General features: G+C 38.8%; 1 protein-coding gene across 7 annotated transcripts in view; it reads right to left on the bottom strand.

Annotated features, from left to right (window-relative positions):
• The window catches only part of LOC124320729 (voltage-dependent calcium channel type A subunit alpha-1-like), a 32,953-nt gene that overhangs the window by 12,266 nt on the left and 4,394 nt on the right, over window positions 1–16,293 (bottom strand). For 2 of the 7 annotated variants that reach the window (XM_046783601.1, XM_046783600.1), the window contains exons 2-26: window positions 14,467–14,794; window positions 14,040–14,145; window positions 13,752–13,891; window positions 12,136–12,236; window positions 11,163–11,318; window positions 10,751–10,971; window positions 10,539–10,642; window positions 9,402–9,517; window positions 9,100–9,159; window positions 8,860–8,961; window positions 8,328–8,351; window positions 7,430–7,514; window positions 7,236–7,363; window positions 6,916–7,138; window positions 6,615–6,819; window positions 6,297–6,515; window positions 6,004–6,104; window positions 5,718–5,846; window positions 5,415–5,604; window positions 4,041–4,147; window positions 3,335–3,595; window positions 3,115–3,258; window positions 2,824–3,025; window positions 2,543–2,707; window positions 509–619 (exon numbers count right to left, since the gene is read on the bottom strand). In XM_046783601.1, coding sequence (XP_046639557.1) covers window positions 509–619; window positions 2,543–2,707; window positions 2,824–3,025; window positions 3,115–3,258; window positions 3,335–3,595; window positions 4,041–4,147; window positions 5,415–5,604; window positions 5,718–5,846; window positions 6,004–6,104; window positions 6,297–6,515; window positions 6,615–6,819; window positions 6,916–7,138; window positions 7,236–7,363; window positions 7,430–7,514; window positions 8,328–8,351; window positions 8,860–8,961; window positions 9,100–9,159; window positions 9,402–9,517; window positions 10,539–10,642; window positions 10,751–10,971; window positions 11,163–11,318; window positions 12,136–12,236; window positions 13,752–13,891; window positions 14,040–14,145; window positions 14,467–14,591 — 3,525 coding nt within the window. In that variant the 5' untranslated portion in view covers window positions 14,592–14,794. Of the gene's footprint in view, window positions 1–508; window positions 620–2,542; window positions 2,708–2,823; window positions 3,026–3,114; window positions 3,259–3,334; window positions 3,596–4,040; window positions 4,148–5,060; window positions 5,174–5,414; window positions 5,605–5,717; window positions 5,847–6,003; window positions 6,105–6,296; window positions 6,516–6,614; window positions 6,820–6,915; window positions 7,139–7,235; window positions 7,364–7,429; window positions 7,515–8,327; window positions 8,352–8,859; window positions 8,962–9,099; window positions 9,160–9,401; window positions 9,518–9,818; window positions 9,935–10,538; window positions 10,643–10,750; window positions 10,972–11,162; window positions 11,319–12,135; window positions 12,237–13,357; window positions 13,459–13,751; window positions 13,892–14,039; window positions 14,146–14,466; window positions 14,795–16,293 lie in introns of all 7 variants that reach the window. The other 5 variants (XM_046783599.1, XM_046783606.1, XM_046783603.1 and 2 more) reach the window with 5 other exon arrangements.

Below are 16,293 nucleotides of genomic sequence, written 5' to 3'. Positions count from 1 at the left end.
GAAAACTCGGACTTTGACAAAACTGAGACGTAACAGTGCGACTAAATTGACACGTACGTGTAGAGTTATTATAGAATTATAGATCACAAAATAGTCAGATCCCGTCGAGACCGTCTAAAGCGAATATCGAGACATAAGCCCACAATAATGACTGCTGGATACACCACAGAAGAGTCATCCAGCTGCTAAGCATGACCCCGTATATTAGTTATCTCATTTTATTTTTAAAAAATCTACTTTTTTGACACTCGGCAGGCCGATTTTGATCCGCAGTCTCCACCCCATATTATATCCCAATTGTTACGTTATTTGAATCCGCAATGGCGCTAAAAAAGATGAGTGCTTTTCCAGTTATTGACTTTTTTTCAAAACGATAGTGGAACTTTGATGGAGGAATTTAGGGCTGGGGGTGTCTTGGTTCGTGGGGTCAAGGGTGAGATCTCCTGTTTGTTTTGTTTTGTTTTGTTTTGTTTTGTTTTTTAGAAAGGATGGCACTCGATCGGCTTACCCTCACTCCAAACGAGATGATTTTTAGCATACACTCAATGCTAAACAGTGCGGTGAAGGCTGTATTCATGTAATGTAGCGTCTCCTTGTACAGGACGCTCTGCTTGTAGTACTGTAATGTAAATCGCGCGGCGCCGACGTTACACCAGCAGGACATTTTTGGTTGGCAAGGACAAGGTTGAAGAAGAACGAGGGTCAGAGAGGTGGATGGATGATGGAAAGGCATCGCGTGTCGGACAAAGCAAAAGAGTTGACATCATTCATCAAAGAATTCAGCAAATGTACACCTCAAGCTCCACAGCATAGCACAAAAGGACGTTGCGTGATGGCTACACTGTTTTTCTTTTTTGGTTTCAATTCGCATTAGATGATGGGCCAATAGATAAGAAAAATTATTACAACGCAGCGTTTCAACATTTTCTTCTACATTTGATTGACTAACTGAGTTATTGGAAACCATATAGGATCTGAAAGTTGCAATTTTCGTAGAAAATACCTGCTATTGAAAACACTGGAACGAATCGTGTTTTAAGGCTTTGCGAGATATTAATAGATTCAAACGAATTCAGAGTGGGATTCGAAGCTAACGTATAACCGAAACCCTCCAATGGGAAACCAAACCTATTTTTCGTTTTTTTGTTTTGTTGTTGTTGTTGTTGTTTTGTTTTGCCCTGAGAACTTGACACTAAATTAACTGCGTTTCCCATTCTACTGAATGAGGCTATCGAAAAAGGACGACTGACGCTTATTCAATTGTTGGTACGTATTAATGAAATTACACGGAGACAGGCAAATTAAAAAATCAAATAAGAGAAAATATATAAAGAATGAACAAGTGCACACGAACACAAGTGCAGGATACATGCCCTGCGACGCACACAAGCTATACAAAATTATGGAAGATTGATGTTGAATTAAATCGAGGTTTTCACAAAATGAAACTCAAGAAATCAAAAAATAACTCAACCGGCCAAAATTGAAAGAAGTCTAAATTATACGATTTTCCAAACGCCGATTTTCTTTTTAATCTCAAACGCCATACCACACAAATTGAATCAAAAATAAATAAATAGGAAATTTTTGGGCTTGAAAACGATCGGGTAAAGACGACCGTTTTTTTTTTGTTTGTTTTTTTTTTTTTGTGGGGAACAAAACAAGTTGTTCCACAAATCTGCATTTGCATGCTATTTGCCTACCATTTGCATAATAATTGCAGACAGTAACGAATTATTTGTCAATAGTGAGACGGCATGTTCCTTCAAAATTCACATTCATCGAAACAAAAAACAAAAAAATGATATTGGTAATTAACGGATGTGCGGGCACTTATTCATTCTCTATTCGATGCACTGCGCATGCACACGCAACATTCCTCATACACGAAAAAAATTTAAACTAAGTGCATTGTTCTATTCTATGACGTATGCTCATAGCAGGCGGAACACAACGACGTGTTTCTTGACATCAGCGACATCGCTAAAGAGGATTAGGGGAGGGCGATGGAGAGTCGGAATTCATTCAATTGCATCCCATTTCACTTGCACAAGTGTTTAGTCCTTTTACACACGACATGCTGAATCAATGGTGAGGCGAATTTTGTATATACTACTCCCCGAATCAAAGGAGTACCGCATTCATTCGTTATTATTGGCAAGTGTCCGAGAACGCATTTAACACTCATTTTGGTTGACTCATGCCATGGCTATTTTGTTGTTTGCAAAACATGCGACGTGAAAAGAACAAGCATGACAGAGAGAAACAACGCCAGAATCGTGCGGCTATATATTGCGCCGGACCTACTTGATTATAACACTAATTAGCGTATAAGCCCTAAGTATTTAAATATTACTTTTCTCCTGATGTTAAGGGTCGACGTTGGTTATCATGTTACACGATATTCGATGTCCATTACTGTCCACTGATGACATTTATGTTCACATGACAGACTCGTCCGAAAATTGTTCCGACAAGTTTCATCAGATCGGCTCGAGAGAGAGAGAGAGAGAGAGAGAGAAAGAGTCTTAGCAGCACGTACCTTCATCATGAGGAGCAGCGTGTTGAGGACGATGAGCGTCATGATGAAATACTCGAACGGAGTCGACACGACCACCCGCCAGATCTTGTACTTGAAGCTCTCGCGATCTTTGGGCATGTAACGCTCCAGCGGCTTGGCTTGGATGGCGAAATCGATGCACGATTTCTAGTACGATCGAATTGTCAGTTCAAGGGTCAACATTTCATGTATAGCGATGATGAAACGGGTAGAAAAGACGAGAGAATGTGTGGCAAATTTTTTCCCCTCCCAAAAATGTATACCTGATTTTTGTCTATTTCTCCATCTTGAAGTTCAGCCTCACCCTGTTCCTGGAAGGTGATAATAATGAGAGCTACGAAGATGTTGACGAAAAAGAAAGGGAAAACGATGAAGTAGACGATGTAGAAAATGGACATTTCGATCCGATAGTGAAGGATGGGGCCGTGGTCTTCCTGGGTAGCGGCCATCGAATTCTGCAGCACTCTATTTCACACAAGACCCAAAGAGTTAGTCATCTATTGAAGACAATTTTAAAATAATATATAATAATTAAAAAAAAAAAAAAATCTTACTGGGGCCATCCTTCGCCCGTTTGGACAGCAAACAAGGTCAACATGGCTGCCATCACGTTGTCGTAATGAAATAGCTGCGATTTCCACTCACGCCGCTTGACTTCCGGTGGCCGCTTATCGTAGGAAAACGTGAAGTAATCCCCCCTGTTTGACAGCGAAATTGCCAATGTAATTAATCGCTCAGACGATAGGCCAAGTCTAAAACCAAAAATAAGCGTACTGGCAATCGTCCTGAGTGTGCTTGCTGTCATCGGTGCAGTAAAAGAATTTGCCGTTGAAAAGTTGGACGGCGACAACAGCGAAAATGAAATGGAAGAGCATGTAAACGATGAGGATATTGAAGACGTTCTTTAGCGAGTTGACTACACAGTCGAAGACGGCTTTTAGCTTCGGCACACGTTTGATAGTTTTGAGGGGTCGCAGCACGCGCAGCACTCGCAGCGACTTGATGGTGCTCAAATTCTGACCAGTCGAGCTTCCCCTAAATTGTCGATAATGATCGGATGTCATTGGCTAATATTTGAAAGAGTCGGAGAGTCAGGGCAGGATGAGAGAGAGAGATTGAGAGGGGGAATTTGAGGTATATAATTTCGGTTGGTTGAAATTCAATATATCAACGAGAAACTACCGTACGACAAAAAATGACATGATTATAGCCAACCACAGACACAATCTTGGGGTATGAGAATAATACTCGGTGCAATTCAAAAATCTACTCGAACACCAAATACTGTGACCGTCAGTATCAAATTGATATCGTCGACGATATATAAGCCCATCCAAACCGAATTCGGTTCCGGCGATGACGGAAGCTCGTAAGAAAATAACAATTTATAACACGAGTAAAAGAATCAACAAGAGATGGGTATAATGGGGAAAGAAAACGGAAAAAAAAACCAATGGTCGGGTTCCGATGTGTTACTCACGAGAAAGCAAAGGCGACCAGGGCACAGATAACAACCGTAGCGTCTAAAATGTTCCACAAATCTCTACAGTAGGAGCCCGGGTGAAATACTACACCTAAATCTATAACCTATAAAGAAGTTAGAGAGATATGTGTCAAAAGTCAATTGTAAAAGGTGAAATAACATTTGCCAAAGAGACTCGACCGAGTCTGTGTAAACGAGGACGCCAAAATGAAATTTCCATTTGCAATACAGCTAGGCCGTGAACTGGGAAATCGCCCAGCCACCTTTGGCGAAATACAGCGGAAAATTCAAAATACTGGAGGGGGGTGGTTAATGTAATCAGTAAATAAATCAAGATATTACGCATAATGAATATAAGTTAACTAAATAACAACTCTACGAGACCTACTACGTACTAGATATTGAAACAAACTTCATACCAGGATATCCCATAAAATACGGTACAAATATTGAACGACCTGTAATTCAAACTTGACAGCTTGAATTGAGCGGATCAAATATGTTTATAGCCTACAGAATGAAGGTGTTGTAGATAAAAGTGAAGAAGAGCGACAGTCACTGGATTATTCCGTGTTGGATTGTCGTCAGAATATCCGTCCCCTACGCCCTCACAACGATAGATAGGCTACTAAATACGGTACAGGTTGGTCGACATTGACAATAACTGCATTGAAACGCAGTCGATTTCAAAGTGAAATTCAACAAGAGAAAACTACAAAACGAAACACACCCGAAAAACAAAAAACAAAACAAAAAAAAAAAAAAAAAAAAACAATTATACATAATGGTAATATATAAAATATCGATAGATTATCGATTGGAACGATATGGCCTGCGTACAGGTATATGGAACAATAAATGAATTCCAACAACCAGCCAACAACTTCTACCGCTGCAAAGATAACAGATGGTGTAAATATAGGGAGTGTGGTTCGGTTTTTATCGAGTGTAGCTATATAACTAGCTACCGCAACTTTTTTTTTTTTTCAAATCGGTACTTGGCTGGCCAGTACTCACATCATATCGAACGTGAAGGATACTGCAGCGCATATGACCACAACTGCATCCATGACGTTCCAAATTTCTCGCAAATAGCTGCCTGGATGAAGTATTATGCCAGAATCTATCACCTAAAAAGTCACGGGCCCAGAGGGGGAGCATATAACCACCCCAGTTATTTATTTCCGCTTTTTAGTTATAATCAATGAGTCTTAGTTAGGTGTAGCAATTATTGAGATACTATAGACGGCTTTGGAAGGCATTTTGTTAATTAATGTGTTGCTAGATTTGATCGATGTTGGTACCTTCAGTAGCTTCTTTTTTTTAAAGACAGGTATAAGTTAATGCTAAATGGTGGAGATTGGAACCTACCTTAAGAACCATTTCGACAGTAAATACGCCGGTAAATGCGTAATCGAAGTAATTGAGAATGTCGTTTCGGAAGCTTCCCTCTTCCACCGGATCTTCAGCGGCGAGAGCGATGCTACTCAAACTGATGACTACCATGATAAAAAAATCGAAGTAAGGCAGGTTCACCACCCAGTGAGCAGCGCGCCGGACCCTGTTTGATTTTTTTTTTTTGTTTTGTTTTGTTTTATTTTTCATAGTAAAGTTAAGAAAATCATTTATGAATCCTTGATTTTCGAGAAAGAAAAAAAGTGCGAGTTAACTTACGGATTCGTTGGAGACAATATAAACATGGAGGAGTAAGGCAGCATTGGTTTGGGCCCCATAATGTCGTCGTCATCGACATTGTCTCCAGTCTTAGCGTCACCATTTCCCTCGGACTTGTGTCCCCGTTTGCTTTAAAAAAGGAAAATCCAACCATTGAATTATGTTTAAAAAATGATGATTAGTCAGTAGAATGAGCGAGAATGAGGGAATTTTGTAAGCAACTAGCTTGTGAAAGGGAGCGAGTTGATTTGAGACATGAGACCATTAGACGACGTCCGGATCTTACCCTTTTCCTTTTTTAGATGGGGATGTCGAGTCCAGTTTTGGCGAGCCTTCGCTGCCCAAGTGAAGTGCTTCCATCTCCTTCTCTAACTCCTGCTGCTGTTTCTATTCTCAATCAAGTTAAAGATATTAGGATTAACCCGGTCTTTTGTCCGTTTGTCCATTCATTAGATAAGTGGAGATCGTCAAAAGCAACGGGCGATGCCCAGCAGCACAGAGTCGGGCAGACGTCGAGTGTCAAACGCCGAAAGACAAATTGGTGGCAATTGGCAAAGAATTCTTCTCGGACATGTTTACCTCTTTATCCTCCTCTTCTTGCTCTTCCTCGGCGGCCGTCAGTTCTTGAGCGTTCGCCAAATTGTCGACGGCGATGGCCAAAAAGACGTTGAGTAGAGTGTAATTGCCGAAGAGGACAAGGATGATGAAATAAAGGGAGTAGATCATTCCCCGTCGCGATCCTCCCTGCGACTCGATACCTTGGTACATGACTTCATTCCAATCCTCACCCGTCAATATCTAAATGCAGACAACCACCACCCCCCCAAAAAAATGTCATTTCGAATATTTGTGATCGACACAGCAAGTACTGGCGAACTGAACTGGCGAGACACAAACCTGGAAAACGGTGAGCAAGGCAATGGGAAAGCTGTTGAAATTCGCTGGCGGTGTACCTTCTGGAAAATTAAAAGCTCCTCCAAAGAGTTGCATTCCCAATAAAGCGAAGATGAGAATGAACAAGAAGAGTAGAAACAGAAGGGAAAGAATAGAGCGCATCGAACTCAGCAAGGAAATCACCAAGTTCCTCAGCGACGACCAGTACCTGTAAAAGAGCGAATTAAAAAACAAATTGGGCAATGAATAGTTTGAACCCGCAGATTCTATATCAACTCCTGAGAGGAAGAATTTTTGAACATACTTGGTGACTTTGAAGACCCGGAGCAATCGAAGCGCTCTGAGTACAGAGAGACCAAATGAACCCGACTTGAATGCGGACCAAATCACTTCGAAAATCGAACCGCTGATGACGACGCAATCGAAGCGGTTGAACGCGGATTCAAAGTAAATCCTCGGACCCAGTGCATACATTTTGATGCACATTTCAGTCATGAACAAACCCAAAAAGGCAAATTCAGCGTAGTCTGGGCGGAAAAAATTTGAACAATTTGATTTTTGAAATGGATAAAATAAAAGATTTGAAAATTTATAAAGTTATAAATCGTTGAAGAAATAACTTACACAAGAACTCGGTCAGCCACGGAGGCTGATTGTAGTGTTCCACAGCCACGCAAACCGTGTTGAAAAACACTAACACAATCACGAACCAGTAAAACCATTGTTGTTTTACCGTATGCCGGATTTTGAACCTGCAATGTGTCCCAAAAGAGGTCAGGTTAACATTTGAGCGAAACCGAATGAATATCGTTGCATACCGTAATCTTTTTTCGGCTCTCCAAAATCGCTTGCAGGCTCCTTTGTTTTTCACTTTAGATTTGAGATAGGAGGCACGAGAGAAACCTGGTAAAGGAACGAAAACACCGCGCAGATAGCGGGAGGAAAACATTTAATCGATTGCATCTTGAAACAAATCTAAAAGCGGTGCGCCAGCTCAGAACTATTCCGAGGGCGCATCGCCGTTCAGTGCACCAACTAAACTAAAAAAAAAAAAAAAAAAAATTATCAAGAAATATGGACTATCCAACATTCTTCGACTATGAAAGCTACATTCACTGGCTTTTTTTTAATCACAAGAAACATGCACGGAAGAAATCAAAATCAAATCAACGAATCATGACGAAATCAACAGTTTTGTACACAAGTTGGGCTTGACTAGTGAAGAAGACAGCTACTATTCATTGTCCAACGCTTTCACGAGATGACAGCAGCTAGCTCTACTCTTATATAACTCTAGACAGATGACAGAGATGCGAGTATACGTTGGCTATGATGACAACGGCCATGAGCAACAGGATGACAGCGCATGGAGCCAGAAAAAGAAATACAGACAACAACGGCTACCGTACAACTGGCGAGTCACTAATAGCATTATATAGACTAATAATAACCATGACACAAGACGCGTGTATATACACTGAATGTATATATACAAGAAATACTGTTAAATATGACAAGTCGTCCAAGTTCAGCAGCAACGACACAGCTACGTTACAAGATTACGGCAGGACATTATATACGAAATGCGTATATAATTTGAAAAAAGTTTGGTTGATCGACTAAATTCGAAATAGATAATAGATATAGACGGGCGCATATATGGTAGCAAGATATTGAATTGGAAAAGTTCCCTGGCGTTGCGTTGCTGATCTTTACCTTTAAACCCTTTTTTCTTAGGCACTGCATAACGCCGAGCAGCACACAACCGCACACGCGCATCATCCCCACACGTTTTCATAAAGATATTTGCACTGCATTAGCTTTTTTGTCTCTTATCAATCTGTGAATCATCAGACTCGTTTTTTTTTCACAAGTGAAAGAGAGAGAGAGAGAGAGAGAGAGAGAGAGGGACACACGTACACACAACAACACAAGTGATCGGATCTAGGCTATTAAGTGAAGTTTCTGGTGGTTAGTTATATAGAAAAAAAAATGAATAATTCTTGAAAAAGAACAATCAGTATCGAGACGAGGAGCACAAATTCAATCAAAATGAATATTGAGAGTCTTGTTTTGTTTTGTTTTTAAAAGAAAGGTACAGTATATGTATAGATAGAGAAAAAAAGGGTGGAAAAAAAAATTCGGGAATTCACTTCACACCGATTTCTCTCTTTCATATATATTCCTCACTAATTTAGTTGGTAAAAATGTATAAATGAGATGAATATTTTTTGAGAGAGATATATACCTTCGTCGGGTTCATCTTCGTTTTCCTCGTCTTCAGTATCGGTGCTTCGGCTCTTACCCAAGTGCTTCAACTTTTTCCGCTTCGCCGCCGCTCTTCTCCTTGCTGCAACGCGGTGTTCAAATATTTTTTTAAATTTTATTTTTTAAATTTTATTTTTTAAATTTTATTTTTTAAATTTTATTTTTTAAATAATGCTAGACTAGAAAATAACTAGGCATAAAACAAAAAATTCAATCTCACCTTCCATGATGTGGAGTTTCTCCTCTTCCGTCGTTCTCTCTTCGGCTAAAATGACCTCCTCTGTTGTGATCGGCAACGTATACCGTTAGTCGAGGAAATCAAATCCCGCCGAAAAAGAAAGAGATGAAAAAAAAAATGGATAAAGACGTTACATGGGTGGAGCTTGTTTGGATCGAACTGGGAGAAGAAGGAGACGAGTTAAGAAGGAAGGCGAGAGTTGAGAGTCTGACACACTGACAAGAAGGGGTGAGGCAAGCAAGAAATTGAATGAGAGAAAATGCAGAGATGTGCACAAAGTCCACCTGCTTTGCAGATCCATTCAACGTAGCCGTTGAGTTCGCGCTCTAGTTGTTGCTGACGGCGCAATTTCAAGAAAGCTTGCCTATTTTCTACGCGCTCTCTTTCCTTGGCAAATTCCCTATTCAGACCGTCATTTAATTACTGCATTAGTCGACGGCAGGGTACCGCACAAAATGAGCACAATAGTATACAGCATGTATGAAGCGGTCAATATAGCCTACAGTTTAATCTACGCAATCAAAACATGAGAATTCGCATATCTTTTATTATTAATTATTTTCAAATCAATCGACTTGGGCTATGTTGGCACTATAGCTACTACTCCATATAATATAGTATACGCAGTGGTTAAAGCAGGACAGGTTCAATTATCGATAATGTTGTAGTCGGTATATATATAGCACCAATGCAATTATAACCTGCTTTGCTAACCCAGTCGAAATAGGCCGTAAATCCTTGGGTAAATTCGCGGTGCATTTTCTCTTTGCGGTATTTTTCACGTCGCTCGCACCGCACACGTTCGTTGGAAAATTCTCTTCGTTGGCGTGCATATATTATGACATATGAAGATCATTTCAAACTGGTTTTCTACACTATAACCTCTTCTGTTCTTCTTTGATTTATCAAAATTTTAACTGACTGCATTGACTGGTAGTGATTTTTATGTGATAATTCTCGTAACAACTTTTTCATCCAGTTTTTAACTTAAGCCTTTTTGAAACTTAATTGGAACATATGCAATCAAACATTTTAATTTCGTTCATGATTGTCTCAGATTTTTACCTTTATCTTTGGTCAAAAACACAGGCTAAATCAAATAATTTTGTTCTTAATGTTTGGACTTTTTGACCACAGACTTCATCGATGAAACTAAAGACAACTCCCCCAGAAATTAGCTGTGAGCTTGCTTACATAATGATAAACACTATTATTTTATTATATAGTATAGTAAAATGATTTTCTAAATATAGGTTTTTAATACAATTTTTTTAAATATAGATAATTTTTTAGCAATCTTTCGATACAAACATATTTTTTTAAAATTAATTTTCTAATGCCGCTTAGAGATTTTTTGTAATTTGGCACATGCTGTTCTTTAAAAAATAAACAATTGTTTGAAACGTTGATTTTGAACCTACCCGCTAAGTACACCGAGTACTAGATTGAGCATGAAAAATGATCCGATGACGATGAGAGGAACAAAATACACCCAGTTGTACGAACTGCCCAGGGCATCGTTGGTCTGCAAAATAAAAAGTCAATCATGTCATTGTCCTGATGTCAATATCAATTCTGGCGTGTATCACGTATCAATATGCTGTAGTTGAAAAATCATGTGAAAAATAGTTACCCAATAAAGTATAGAAGTCCAACCCTCCATAGTGATACACTGAAACACAGTTAACATGGCGAATCCAATATTGTCAAAGGACGTAATGCCAAAATTAGGGCCCTCCCACTTCTCCAGGCACAGCGATGAATTGTAATCGCATATATAACTGCCCGCGACTGCCTGCGTTGCGTTATCGGTGTTACACGGCGTCGCCAACTCGCCTTCCGCCAGAATCTCATCTATCAAGTCGAAATTATGATTAGACTCATACTGTTGCCAACTTTCCTTTTTTCATGACGCAAAAATACGATATCTGAGCTAAAATAGAAATGCCATAATTAATTTTACAGGTTTGATTCTTGACACTGTGGGGATTCCACTGGAGAAATTTAATTAGCAGTTATAAGCGTGACATTGTAATTGCACTCACTCAAATCTTCAATGCTGTAGCACGTTTTGTGAAGTGCTCCAGAATAAAATTCGAGACCGATAATGGCAAAGATGACGATAGCAAAGAGCACCAGCAGTCCAATTTGAAGTAAAGGGGCCATGGCTTTGATGATAGACTTGAGCACCACTTGCAAACCTTTTCAGGAGACACAACGCACAGGAAGTTTGTTAGAATCAACGAAACTGCCGATCGAATTACAACGGAATTTCTAATAGCTGGACACTCGACTCGAATGACAGAGCAAAAAGACTAAATCTCTGTTCGATTCTCTATCTAAGTATGATACAGAGACCGACGTTCTAGAATATGTTGATCGATGACTGAGAAATGCGTATGAAATCAAACTAACGAAACTGATGACTACAAAAATTCTCATGCAAATTACTACAAGCACTTGGGTGGACATCAAGTTGGTTCGCTAAGCTGATTCGTTATAGAGCTAAAATAAAACCAAAAATAAAAAGAGCTTAATGAGAATGATCGTTTTTCCCACACTGTAATTCAACAAATTCATTAAAAAATAGATTGCAGAATTATTATTATTTGTGGGGAAACCTAAATCATTTTCCCCCCAAGACACAAATAAGTGAAATGTTTAATTCTGATCTCCGAATTCTCCAATCTCTAAATCTAATGTTTTTTTCTTTTTTTCTTTTTTTTTAACTCAGTTCTGAAAGGACTGAAAGGGGAAAATTGTAACGAATAGATGAAGTCCTGATTTCTTATACGCAAAACTGAAAAATCAGATCGTTGTTGAGTTTAGCCATTAAAAAATTAAATTAAATCATTTTTTTTTCTTGTTTGCTAAGCTGTTTGTTATTTTTTAGTAAAAATTATGTTTCTTCGTAAATATTCTTTGGAAAAAGAGGATGATTTTAAGTAAAACTCTTTTAAGTCTCCATTATTGAGTGAAGTAGCTGGATTGAATTGCCATTAAGCAAGGAAAACTTACTGGGAATGCCGGACACAAGTTTGAGTGGTCGGAGGACGCGTATGGCACGGAGGGTGCGCAAATCGACGTCCAGTTCATCTTGTGCGAACAGCGTCACAAATCTGCACGGAATGTTAATAAGCCTCCACATACACAATCCACAAATACACTAGCGTCGACTGCATCAACTAACGCCTACGGTATAGGGCAATAAAAAGACGCGCTAAACTCTAAACTTTTATAATATGGTTGTCTAAAATCATATACTGTACCGTACAGAGAGAGAGAGAGAGAGAGAGAGAGACAAAATGGATGAGAGCTAGTAGCTAGTAGCATATGTACAATAACAAATGATAAAATCAAGCAGTCTAAGGAGACTAAGCCTATTTTGTCTATGCATACTATATATTAATTTACACTGTTAGTTATATACAATATGAATGTACATTAAGTTTCTCTGAATGAAGGCTGCGGATGACCCTTCTACTTGGACTACGGACACTGACGTTATTTAGGCAAGAGATAGGGAATCGTCAGGGACTCCACTCATACAAGTTTGGCGTCTTCATGGGCTGGTGAATTGGAAGAATAAAAGCGAGCTGACTTGATTTGGTTTGACTGAGTATCGTTAATACCTAAAATGGCTTTTACGTGGTCATTCCCTGATGCTAAGGAATTGTTGACACTATAAAGGGTACTAGGATATTTTTAAAAGATAAAACAAGAGAGTTTAACTAATAGTTGCTATATGTTATGTGTTCTAGTGAGGAGGACGAATTTAAAAAAATGCTGGAAACGGAAAAATTAGCCAAACTGTGAAATTGGTGTTGGATAAAAGAGGAGGGCTAGTCAGTTTTACCAGAAGGTTCATCAGCAGCACTTTTCTATGACTCATTGTATGCTATATAGCGTAATATACAGCTAGTTCAACATTTTGCCTACTCTTTGGCTAAAAGAAGCCATCAAGCAGTTTATACTACGCATATATTGCTTGCGTTTCGTGTCCACCAGATACTCGGAGACTATAACTGACTATAACCAATTGACATGGGAAATTAATATATGTACAAGTATGTAGGCTAAATGATAAACGACGAAGGACGATTTCTAGATGAATCTTCTGAATGGTGTTCTAGGGCTAGAGCTAAAAGGATGGCTCTATGTCAATTCAAAACTCCCAGTGGAGCTATAGAGACGAAAAGTCTTTACAGTTTTTAGTCTACGTTGTGTTGGCCAAACTTACTAGGAATGCGAGAGACCAATTTGAGAGGTCTCAGCACACGAAAGGACCGTAACATACGCAAATCGACTTCCACATTTGCCTCGGCGAAAATGGTCATGGACCTACATAAAGTCAGGCGACCCCAGTTTGGAACGTTTTTATATACGTAATAGAGTTAAACATTTATACGATATAGCCAAGAAAGAAGAGTTAGGTTTCAGGAATGTTTGTGGGGTTTGTCAGTTTTTTAAGGATCTGTTGAATTCAGAGGAATTCAGGAAGGTGTATAAAGGAAGATCAGCGGCAATCACTGAAGTCGTCATCAGGAAGAAATTATGAATAACCCAGCACTTAAACCAGCATTATAATAAGCCGACACATCAGTCAATGTAGCCTAATGGATGGAAATTGTTACCCTGTGACGACGACGACGAAATCCATCATGTTCCAAATGTTTCTCAAGTACGATCCGCGGTGCAGGGCGAAACCAAGAGCTAAAATTTTCAAAGTGGATTCTACACAAAAAATGCCCAAAAAATACGGCTCTGTTTTCTCCTGCACAAAAAGAAAAAAAATGAAATCATTACAATCCATGACGATCTTTTCATCCCTAAATTCTTGGCAGGCCCTAATTAACTAATCGTATCGCAGATACAGTTAATTTGACCGAAATCGTGTGGAATCCGGATGTAGTAGAACTTACCAATTTCCGAGCTAAGGGTGTTTTATCGCCTCCAGGTAGATGCTCCTCCAGAGCCAGAACAACACAGTTGGCTATGATGGTCAACAGCACTGCATACTCAAACGGAGTACACGTTAAGCGGTCAAGGAAAAATGATGCAATTACATCAAATGCGAGCTTTAAATTAGGCCTATATCTTGCTTTTGTTCATCAAAACTAAGATTTCAGTATTTTGTCTTGGTATAGCCTAACGTTTTCGACAAGTCCTTATTATTCTACCAGCTAATCAAGATGACTTTCACGATTAAATAGGCTAAAATAAAATAAAATAATTTGAAGAGCCTTTTTTTAAGATCCTATCTTTAGACAAATATGTATAGATATTGTTTAAAAAAACTAAAATATTTCCTCAATTTAAAGGTAAAAAAGTTTAGTTTGAAAAGGATATGGCCACTCGATGATGAATCTGGTGTAACGGCGTATGATGTTCTTTTCTGTGAGAATGAAGAGCGAGGTGGGTCCCGATCCTGATGAAGCGGTCGCCATGTTAGAAATGGGTCTTTTTGAGCCCATTCCAATTCTACTGGAAGGTGACCCGTCTCCGTCTCCGGTGGATCTGTTGTTCCTTTCGCTTCCTCGGTCGAGGAGAGAAGAACGGGACGGCGAAGCCCACAGTTATAGCGGGCAAGTGACTAGGTCCTAGGACCCTTTCGCTCCAATGGCCTCGCTCTTCCTCCTCGGCATGCTGCGCCGCTGCCTCTTGTGTTGCTGCCAACCTATTGTCAACCAAAAGGGGGAAAGAAAAAAATGTTTGAGATTATTCAGGTCAACTTTAATGCTCTCTTTTCATTTTCATATCAAGCTGGTTTTTCTGAATCCATTACAATTCCCTTTTCGTCCGATGAGGAAGAAAAAAAACGTGCGTGCAGCTCGGTGCACAATTCATCGTGTTGCGCAAATTAACAATCGCAGGGCTATTATCGTTTTAATTATGGCAAAGCAACATTGGGACAGAAATCTATTGTTCCCCAATGAAAATTATGCTTTTCTTTTTTTACTTTTAAATGTGCTAAAAAAATGGGTGCTGGACAAACATCAAATCGTGTTTAACCTAGTGCATAAATAAATCGTGTACTGTACTTTGAAACTAATTTCGTTAATATAATGCACGAGTTAGCGCCAAGAACCATTATTGATTTATTGGACTTTTAGATGATATTAAAAATTTATTTTCTACGACAACTTAGCTTATTATATACTGTCTACTGGTCTATGTGGCATATAGCTATACTTTTTTTCTTTCGTTTTAATTGGACGTCATTGTATAAAGAATTATTATTCTTTCAGGATTTTAGGCAACCGCTTAATTATAGTTGCCTTCAAAAATATTAATAAATACGCTATGGATTAAAAATTCTAATCCCACTACTTGCGCCTTTTTTAATGCAGTCATTTTTAACTGTGTCAGTATGCTGGGTATGCGGTTCGATTCGATCCGAGAGAAATTGGTATTATTTTCTTTACCGATATCACCATTCCGCCATTGTGTTTGCACCACTCCGAATCCGCTTGACTTCGGATCTTTCTAATCCGCTTAGAAAGTACTACACAGGCGGTAATTGGGGAGAGGGTTAACGAAATTTCCCCCAGTACATCATATCGTATTAGAGTCATCTTTTTTTCGTTGTACCAGGTTGTTTCGTCTGGAATTTGATACGAAGCATATTCGATACTTAATTTCATTTTATTTCTTTACCCGTCAGCCCCAATAAATTACAAAACAGATAAAGGCATAGCGGCGTTTTCCTGTTTTCATCCCAAAGATCAATGTGATTATCAATGATGTGACTGGATCAAACTACAAGATAAATAATATTTCCCAAATCTAAAAAAAAACTGCTATTCGATCAGAATTCAATGCAAAGATGATTTATTTAAAAAATTAATTCGGATTAATAATATTTCAGGTATGCCGATTACTTCAATTGTGTCAGGAATAGAATCCTTAGAGCACTGTACTACACCAGCTCGCTAATTAAATTATTTTTGCTATTTACTTAAGATTGTTAATTCCAGTATTCAATGACAATTTTATTTAAAAAAAAAAAAATTTCTTAATTTAAACGGCTAATTTAGAAACAATTCAGATGTTTCACGTCAGAGTACAATAAAGATAACAGCGACAGAATCTGTTTCAAAATACTCTGTTAGGCTTACAGATATACGTACTTGATTCAATATTGGAAATTGAATTTTATTCGATTGCTTTCGATAA

The sequence above is a fragment of the Daphnia pulicaria genome, chromosome 1 (assembly GCF_021234035.1).
Source record: "Daphnia pulicaria isolate SC F1-1A chromosome 1, SC_F0-13Bv2, whole genome shotgun sequence".
In the NCBI taxonomy this organism is placed as follows: Eukaryota; Metazoa; Arthropoda; class Branchiopoda; order Diplostraca; family Daphniidae; genus Daphnia; species Daphnia pulicaria.
This window is presented reverse-complemented; position numbering and strand designations above follow the sequence as displayed.